Consider the following 9,905-nt stretch of genomic DNA (forward strand, 5'->3'; position numbering starts at 1 on the left):
CTGGATTTAATTCACAATTTATTAAGAATTTAATAATTTTTTTTTTAATTTAACACGGTTTAAGGCTATTTTGAAATTGTCTACAATAATGGTAGTCTGCAAAATTGATAGCACAAAACTCTGTATTCAACCTTAACTTTTATAGATTTTATGTTGGACAAATGGACACTTAAATAAAGGGTATTATTATTTGTGGTGGTTAAACAATTAAAATTATTAATATTCCATCTAAAAAATGATACTAACACTAAGTTAAATACTTCTGGTAACCCTGTTATGATAGAAGAAATTGACAAAACAAATTCAAGTGACATAAAGTTTTTTAAAATGGCGTCGAAACCTTAATGCATTTCGTTTTTCATACCATTATCGTTTTATTAATTTGTTAAATAAGAATATATATCTTTACTTACCGAAATTTAAACTCAATATGTGGCACGAAGCAAGAAAACAAGAGCGAATGATTCGCGGCATGATAGTTGATTATCGACGACGAGCCGAGCGTCGCAAAGATTTTTATGAAAAGATAGTAAGTATAATTTACTTAATTTTGTAAATACGTCTCGAATATCCAGTTAAATAAGTAGAGTCATAAACAGACATACACTTAAAATACAATTTTAATTTTGCAGAAAGCGGAACCAACACAGTTTCTACAACTTCACGGAAGACAATGTAAAATACACTTAGACCCTGCTGTAGCCGCAGCAGGTGAAGGTCCAGCTATTATGTTAGTATGGTGTATTATATTATATTATACTTTTAATACAATTTAAATTGTAAGCGTTTCGTACATCTGTAATTGTATAGTGTCGTCTATTCAAAAACAATCCATTGTTTTATAAAATTAATAATATGTAATTACAGGATGCCTTGGCAAGGTGACATTAACAATATGATAGATAGATTTGATGTTCGTGCACATTTGGACATTATCCCAGACGTGAAAGCCCCCGATGTACCACCTGAAGAACTCAACCAGGAAGAGCGTCAATGCAACTATGAAAGATACAGGATCTTGGCTCAAAATGCTTTTTTAGGAATAAGTAATATATTATTTTATTTTATAATACTGCTTTCAATTAATTATAAGATATAATCAAAGGATTACATATTTCAAATGCACTATTTGTACATATCTCATTATAGACAGTTAATACATTTCTTAGTCAATCTGAAATCAGTTAACTGGGTTTTTGCTGCCTTAATATTTGTAAAGGTTTTACATTTTATAATCACATCTTTACACATACTTTTCTAATTTTATTTTAGGCGAGGATAAGTTTCTCCAGCAATTGGCAATTGAAGAGCAGTTTGGGGTGACTATTGAGGAAAAGGAACTGCAAAGGGAGAAGTTAAGTGAAAAGAAAGGAACTGGTGCTGCTATAGGATACGTTTATACAGATCCAGGGGCACAAACATCCAGCTTTAACGGTAGATACAGCATTTCTTATCCAGCTGTGATGAAGATTAAAGTTTGGGGATAAGTGGCATCTTTATGAGATGTTTAAGGACATTTTATGGCATTCAGTGTTAATTACAGGCCCAGATGTAAAGAAAGCGGAAGTAAAAGAATCTGATGACGATTCAGATCTAGAAATCATTGATGTGGATCTTAGCATTGATGTCAACAAAATGGAAGCTTCACAGGTGAGACTAAGAAAAGATTTTATTATTGTTACAATGCTATGTTCTAATCATACAATTTATTTAATTATTATTAAAGCATTTTAAATTGTAAGCATAAATATTTCAGTTCAAGTTTGTGGTTTATAAATACAATGTAATTTTTTTAAATCACAGCTGAGCAAACTATGATTATAGTTTATCTATGACTTTTAAATTAATAAAATAAAAGGTAGAAATTCATTGTTTGTTTAATACTTAAATTTCTTGAGTGTCGATTAAGACACTAATATAATGGGTTTTTAATATACATTTGAAATTAATAATTTTGTTTTGAATATGCAGTCACAAAGTTCAACATTAATTTGGATTCAGAATGTCCATTTTATTGTCTTTGCAAATATTGCACTTGGTTTTTTTTTTAAGCCTGTCTGTTGAGGGTATCCCCATCGCATATTCTACTGCCAAGCATTTAGTATTGTTATATTTGGTTACAAGGTGTCTGAGTTACACTAGGGAACTGATGCAAGAATGGCTAATATTTCTTACTCTGCCATTGTATATTTGCATGTTTGTATTGCATACCCATATTTAATAGAAAAATAATGTTATCACAGCACTCAAAAATTTATAAAAATGAGAAGTATTTCATTTTTCTGTTCATTATATCTTTAAAATACAATACTTACATATACATTCTGAATTCAAATTATCACCAACTGGCTAAACAACTGGCTAAACTTTATAAACATTATCTTTAATAGATTTTGTTTTAAAATAGTCATAAAAAAATACATATGTTACATTGACTTATGTAGTATCCAATCATCAAGAAGTTTATTGAATGCTTAAATGTTACATGTAACTTCTAATAATTAGAAATATTTTCTTTTTAATTATTGATACCATATTTAAAATTTGTATGCAATTAACCAGACTTCCCAACATTCTTATTTATAAATAACATACAAAAAGCAATAAAAAATATATAAAATTGCACTAATGCGAAGGTGCGGGCAGGTCAGAACTGAAATATAAAAATGTCTTTGTATATATGTGGATAACAAAATTGTATGGAGTGCAGGCTCACGAGTTGAATGCAGTGGGACCTCATTATGGTATGGCTGGCTGTGATCTATTCTCGTTCCTGACTGGTGATGCTGATGATGCAGAGCACCAGAAGCAATTGTTGCGAGAGGAAAAGGAAAAGGCGATGTTTTCTGGACGGAAAAGCAGGAGAGAACGTCGTGCTCATAGGTTATTTGATAAGTTTTATTCATTAAAAAAAATCATAATGCAATTAAATGCATTACTGAAATATATTAAAGTATAAATCTGTTTCCAGCACAAAATAAAAGTTTCATCATTATTCCTTTATTAAAAAGTAAATCATTTTTAATACTAAACATTACTTCACAAACATAATATAGCATGGCATTAGATAGAAGTACAAAAACTTATTTAACTATTTATGTAACAACTGTGAACAGTTCTCTCAAACATTTTTCGGTAGCAGTTCAATGTTAAGAACAATGATGTTGTAGTAAACAGATATGTTATTAACGCGCAAAAAGTGAAGACTAGAAAACTTCCTAATTGGGACGGTTTGCCTTTAGTTTTTTTTACGTAGTAATACGTTATAATACATCTTAATTTCGTAGTAATACGTTTTGCGTAATTAAAACATTTTACTTATTGTTTTTATCAAGCTATCCTTTTTACTTTTAACGAAATGTAAAAATAAACTAAAATAAACGGTCCCCGGTGCGGCACACTTTTTTCTGTTGTTTAGTATGGATATAAGATATCTGTTTATTAGAATATCATTGGTTAAGAAGGTAGCAGAGAGTGAATTTAGTCAATACTAAGTCAGTTGAAGTTTTCGTGGAGTTCGTGTATTAAAAGGAATCGTTGTTCAGGGACAAGAAGCTGGCGACGCGCGTGGTGAGCCCGCCGAGCTACGCGGCGCCGTCCGCCTTCGCAGCCGCCAGCCGCTCGCCCTCGCGCTCGCCCTCGCGCACGCCCTCGCCCGACCACGCCACCATCGAATTCATCACCTCCTTCGGGCCTGACGACGACGATAAACCGAGTGAGTAGTCACCCCCCCCCCCTCCAATCCAATGATAGTCAACCCAGCACCAGAATAAGTCATGTCGACAATTATCGAGTTCATCACCTCCTTCGGGCCCGACGACGACGACAAACCGCGTGAGTCCCCCCCCCCAATCCAATAATAATCATCCTAGCACCAGAATAACTCATATCGACAATTGTGGTCATTGTTGTGGCCGCGTGACTTGTTGCAAGAAAGGCGGTGTATTCATTATGAACAAAAAATATTAATCGAATCTTAAAAAATACATGCATTTTGTATGTAGCTCCGTAGTTATTGACCATCTAGGCGGTTATTTAATACCTATATACTTTAATGAATAAATAGTGTATAAGATATTAATAGTAGATACTTATCTCTATCTTGAACCTTTAAAATTTGCAATAATATTTTATAAGGTACTCAAAAAAACTATTTTCATTCTGCAGCACACAACTCCAAACCTTTATATGCTGACAAATTGAAACAAAATTTGAAAAAGCCGGATATGCTGTATTCGGAGGCGGTCCGAAAATATAAGCCTCGGTAAGTTAAAAAAACCCACTTTAAACTAACAAACTACACTCCCTGTTATCAATGTTTAAATTGTAACTAGGACATACATGTCTGCAATATTTTGGCAGCGAAGTGTAACAAATATATTTTCAGTCTATAATTATAGTCTTACAGTGTTATCAGTGGTTAATAGAATATAGTTATTAATGGGAATACACGAGATGTTAAAAACATTTAAGCCCAAATTCAATACCCGTTCAAAATAAATTGCTACCAGTAGTACAATACAGTAGGTTTTCAGTTTATCTAATGATAATTACAGATCTCGATCAACGGAAGGGATGCGCTCTCAAATCGGTCCTCGGGGGCCGAATTCGAGGTCAAGGTCACGATCCTGTTCCCGTTCTCGCTCGAGGTCGAGGTCCCGTTCGTACCGGAAATCGAGGTCGCGCTCTAAATCGTCTAGGTCGCGATCTAAATCCTTCAACTCGTACAAAAGGACGAGGTCGAGGTCACGTTCCAAGTCGAAGAACTATAGGGCGAAGCTTTCTAGAAGTCCTACAAAGTTCGTTAATTTTATATTAAAATCTATTATATTTATTTTACATCTACAGAAAAATACAAATTTCCTATAAAACTATTGTAATATCATTAATTTTTAACATAATTTAACATGTGTTTTCACTCTTCACAGTAATGCTAGTGGGTTTCCGAATCGTAATAGATCCAGGTCATTGTCGTATGAAAGGTAAGCTTGTATTCTTATATCATACTAAGGGAGGAAAACGCGAATAAGTCTACTTATAATTTATTTTCAGATTCCAGTTAATCATGGAATAGCGTACATTTTTTTAAAATTATTTCTTAAAACTTCCTAAATGTTCCAGTAATGAGAGGAATACGGTTCAGAACAAACCCGTGCCGCGTTACTACGGGCGGCGTAAAGAAGATAAATCGTCTAGTGAATTGTCCCTGGATTCAGATTCCAGCGAGTCGCAGGACGACGACAAAAATAAGTGAGTTTATATTGATTTGAACGTATGTCGTATGTGGGTCTGACACATGTATTCGTCTAATAGCGTTGAAGTAGCTTGGCGAATTAAGCTCCAAAGACCTTTTCCTCAGTACTCTTTAGTTGTGGGACATTAACACTGTTACATTTTTTTTTTGTATATGTTAGGTTCAATGAAGAAGTACGCTTGTTGGGGGAAAAGTGGTTTCTGGTCATTATAAAACATTTACATCACATGTCATTTGATCAACATTTTATACCAACTAGAATGATTTTAGTTATTTCAATCAAATGTTCATCAAATTTAATTTTCTAAATAATATGTCTTATATAATGCAGAGATATCAGCATATAACCATCCTTTCAATGTTAAAAATATAATTATCAGGATTAAAATTTAGATTATTGTTTTAAATTTTAAACCAAACGTATGATTGAATACTAGTTAGAAGAAATCTTTATATTTAAACTTATATTTAAATATAAGTTTAAATATAAAGATATAGCATCCTTTGTTATGCTGAATAACCTTCCCAAAAGATGCTATTGCATTATATGCCATAGTTTTCAAATATCTTGCTTTGAGCAGCTGTTGTTGAACAATTCAATACTTTTAACAAAGACTAAGCTGACCTAATAAAATGACCAAGAAGTATATTTGGAATATGTACTGCATTCTTCTTTTAAATTCTCCCTGAACCTTTTTTATAAACTCGTTACATATGTATATTGGTACATACACAATAATTTTATTAACATGTTCTAGTTGTTCTTTATAAATTACAAACTTGATAAACTTCAAAATAAGTTAGAAAATTTAATCGGAATTTTTCGTACCTAGCAAATTATTTGTTGATCAATAGAATATCCGAATTAATATCAAAATATTTGAACACTAAAAAAATATTCATTAAACATATATATTGTGATTTCACAGGCAAAATGTTATATAAATAACACATTATATTAGAATGAGCTGTAAATAATGTTTTTAATATATCCATTACAGATCGGCGGTTGGCAATAAATCAAACACAAACCCGAATCAGTTACGATTAACTGGATCCAGCTCCAAAGTCAGTAAGAATCATTTATTATTACATTGTACGCTTACATTTTAGCACATTGAGTTAGTTACCCTTAGTTTATGGAATGAAGATATACTTTGCTTCATCGGGATTATCATTGTGGTGCTATTTTTTGTTTGTAACATTTATTGAAGATAAGCCTTAAAAGAATATTTGCTTTCAAAATTCCTATTAAACAGCCTCCTCGTGATTTTCCAAACATAAATTAATGTGTCGATTATCTACACTTGAGGTGATAAATTCTTATCTTAATCATAAAATTTACATTGAAATCTTTAAATAGGGCAGTTTAAAAAATAAAAAGACGAGTCTGTAAGTTATTTAACAAAAAATAACACCAACATCCAAGCATCATCTTGTTTTTAAATAAATTATACTTCTAAGTACTTATTCAACACTTCAAATATTTTGTTTTTTATACTGCATGTTGCATTATAATGTTTTAAATTCCTATGTTAATAAAATTAACAATAATTGGAGTCGATTGGTACTGAAGTTTTTGTACCTATTGGTGTTTTAGTTCTAAGATTTTGAATATGTGACAAAATGTAATATCAAATTAATCTTTAAGCTACATAAGCTTACTTTAATTTTTTCTTAGCTCTTGTTACTTCTGATGCTTTATTATGTCTTTATCATTTTTTATTTGAAATTAAATCAAACTCTGTAAATATACACTAATTTAAAATATTAAATCTTATAATCTAGTTCACTTATAATTATTTTTTAATTTAAAAGTCTTTTCGTCTAATAGTTTGAATGTATTTTTTTAAATTAAATACAATGTAAAAACAGTACTCATTACAGTATAAGGTTATATATATTTTCCAATTTTATTCATATAATTTATTTTACAGGGTCCGTCGCGTGAAACTCTGACAATGAAAGAGAGGTTGAAGAGGAAAATGCAAGCTCAGTTGTCGCGGCAGTGTGAGTTAAACTGTGCAAAACATATTTAATTTTCAGAGTAAAACACCTGTTTGTGTTTTATGTATCAGAACTTACTACTGCTAGTTTATAGATTATTTATTGATATTAAATTAAGAAGATAATTTACTCTATGTAAGAAAGAAATTCCATGACTTAAAATTTATAGCTTTTATATTATCACACACACACATATATACCGGCTTAGGTAATTTATTGCAACATTATAAACTTAACTTCCATATGAACAATATCCATTGATGCCACTTCTGGTACTTATTAATCTATGAAGTTAATAATTGAAACATGCATGTATACGGTGTTTATTTTTTAAGATCTGTCTACCCTCTTTTGTGTGATATTTTATTTTATCTTTACTTTGTTATCTCTGTACGATTCTTTTATAATTGTTTTATTTTATATAGTTTCTCAGTAAGTGAAATATATGTATTTCTTTTGAGGAATTAATAAAGTTCTTAAACCATATAATAAAAGTTCGTATGTATATTTACATATATACCAATACTACCCGGCACTGATTCGTTTCGGAAGTTAAGATATATTTTTTTATATTATGTATGTATGTATGTACATTTCTAGTCAAGTATGTCTAAAACGGGTGGTTTCAATGAGAAATTGTTATTGCTTCCAGTGCGGGCAGACAAGCGCGCCGAGGCAGAGCGCATCGAGCGCGAGTGTCGGCGTCAGGCGCGCCGTGACGAGGAGATGCGGGAACTCGCCATCAAGCTGCGACGCAAGTGAGCCTTTATTTACTCGCTGGAAAAACGCATTATAGTACGACACAACTTAGATGTCGCATCGCCAAAATTCGTAAAACCGATCACATCCGAATTGAGTACGCTATACCAAATTATCAGTATTTATTTCTCATGCGAATATGATCTTTGCACAAACGTAATAACTTGTAATATCATATGACATAATATATTCGTCAATTTGACGCGTCGATTTACATGCACTTGTTTTCTCTGACGCGTGAATCTATAGCGACGTATAGCGTCGAATGGCGCGATAGGGAGCTATTTCTATTTGTTGTGTAAATCGGCAGTAATCGGTTTTAATTTGATTCCATTGCATTTTCCGATGCTACATCTAATTTGTGTCCTACTATACTTGCTTCCCCCACGTTATGGAAAGTGGGGGGGGGGGGGGGTGGCACTCCCCAAGCACTCCGGGTTTACCTACTAAAAAACCAGCGATACCCTATGTCTTATGGCAGACGCCACGGGATCGCTTACATACACTCATGCTACCGTGACGGCCGCAAGTGAGCCTGCTTCTAGTCTAGCTCTGCGATGATTGTCACATTCCCATTGTAACCCACTGTGTTGTTATTGTTAATTTTCTGTTCACTTACGATATGCTCGACATTTCGGAAAGACGCCTGAAATTGTAAGAGATAATGGAAACGATAAATATATTATCGTATTTATTTTTGTGCCTAACTAAAAATTACTAGTAGTGGAAACTAAGTCATTGCTTAGAAACAAAAAAACAAGTCATAAAAGGCACGGCAAGGTGTATTACGAGCCTGAGACCCAATATTATTTTCATCCTTCTGATATATTACAAACTGGCATTACTAATGGAATGAAATCAATCTTCTTACAAAAAAAATAAAAATTACTGTAAACAGTATCTTGTATAATTATTATTTATAGTTTTCTTAGGTTTGTACATAATGACAATAAACTTGTTGGAACTTGTTTCATAATCGTATTATTTTGCAGACAACGTGAAATGAGACACCAACGGTATCGTCGCTCTAGTGATGACGACTCAGACAGAAGTGCAAGTGGCTCGTCCTCGAGGTATACAATTTATTCAACATATATGTACATTATCAATGTCTCATTCAAAAACCAAGTTCGTTTATGTAATCATTATTATTCAAAACTATTCTATTCTACATTCCAGGCAATCCCCAATGTCCGAAAGGAAGAGAGATAATAGAAGCCGCTCTAAAAGTAATCCTCCTGAAGAGAAACGTATACCAGTATGGGAAACCGATAAAGATCCTTCACCACTGCCTTACAGGTCCAAACAGTCTGAAACGGGCGAGAGTTCATACTATTCCAATTCAAGAAGACGTTATGGAGATAATACCGATGAATATTCCAGAGACGATAGAAGAAATGATGATAGAGAATCAAATTATTATCAAAATAGACATGATAGATACCAGAATAGTGAATATGGACGTAATTACGAAAATCATGATAATTATAGCCGTCATGACAGCTATGATTCTAGATTCGAACACGATCGGCACCAAGGACCGAGCTGGAGACGTCCCTATTCACAAGGAGCGGGAAATAGGACTCGCAGTGTTAGGAATTCTGAACATAGTTACGGTGGTGGTCCTTCGAGCCGCCACCGTGACGATGAGAGTGAAGGTGCCAGCAATAACAGAAGCAAAATAAAACTCGTAGATTATTAAAATTGAACGCCAAATGTATGGTTGTTTTATATTAATTAGATAAGTATATAATAAAACATTTAAGCTTACAATGACGTTTTTTTTTTTTTAAATAATTATTTACAATTTATACAGCATTATCGTTTTACCTTATGTTATCTATCAATTTATCTATTTTAATTATATATTTTTTAATATTAAGTT

At 32.5% G+C, this 9,905-nt stretch overlaps 1 protein-coding gene across 1 annotated transcript; it reads left to right on the top strand.

Moving 5' to 3' along the window:
• The first annotated feature begins 282 nt into the window (after nt 1-282).
• Nucleotides 283-9,776, top strand: LOC124535591 (CLK4-associating serine/arginine rich protein). Its single transcript, XM_047111851.1, has 16 exons — nt 283-529; nt 633-730; nt 868-1,046; nt 1,273-1,434; nt 1,544-1,650; nt 2,711-2,883; nt 3,546-3,715; nt 4,168-4,264; nt 4,557-4,799; nt 4,929-4,982; nt 5,122-5,250; nt 6,256-6,322; nt 7,192-7,264; nt 7,914-8,019; nt 9,013-9,093; nt 9,200-9,776. The coding sequence occupies exons 1-16, from the start codon at nt 431-433 to the stop codon at nt 9,720-9,722; spliced, it is 2,361 nt and encodes a 786-aa protein (XP_046967807.1). The 5' UTR covers nt 283-430; the 3' UTR covers nt 9,723-9,776.
• The last annotated feature ends 129 nt before the right edge of the window (nt 9,777-9,905 follow it).

The sequence above is a fragment of the Vanessa cardui genome, chromosome 15 (genome assembly GCF_905220365.1).
Source record: "Vanessa cardui chromosome 15, ilVanCard2.1, whole genome shotgun sequence".
Lineage (NCBI taxonomy): Eukaryota > Metazoa > Arthropoda > Insecta > Lepidoptera > Nymphalidae > Vanessa > Vanessa cardui.

Excerpts from the sequence above, each read along its gene's own strand:
- LOC124535591 (XM_047111851.1), top strand. The coding sequence starts at position 431 with ATGTGGCACGAAGCAAGAAAACAAGAGCGAATGATTCGCGGCATGATA. Across the intron at positions 1,651-2,710 it reads ACAAAATGGAAGCTTCACAG|GCTCACGAGTTGAATGCAGT; the intron begins GTGAGACTAAGA and ends TATGGAGTGCAG. Across the intron at positions 4,265-4,556 it reads GTCCGAAAATATAAGCCTCG|ATCTCGATCAACGGAAGGGA; the intron begins GTAAGTTAAAAA and ends TGATAATTACAG.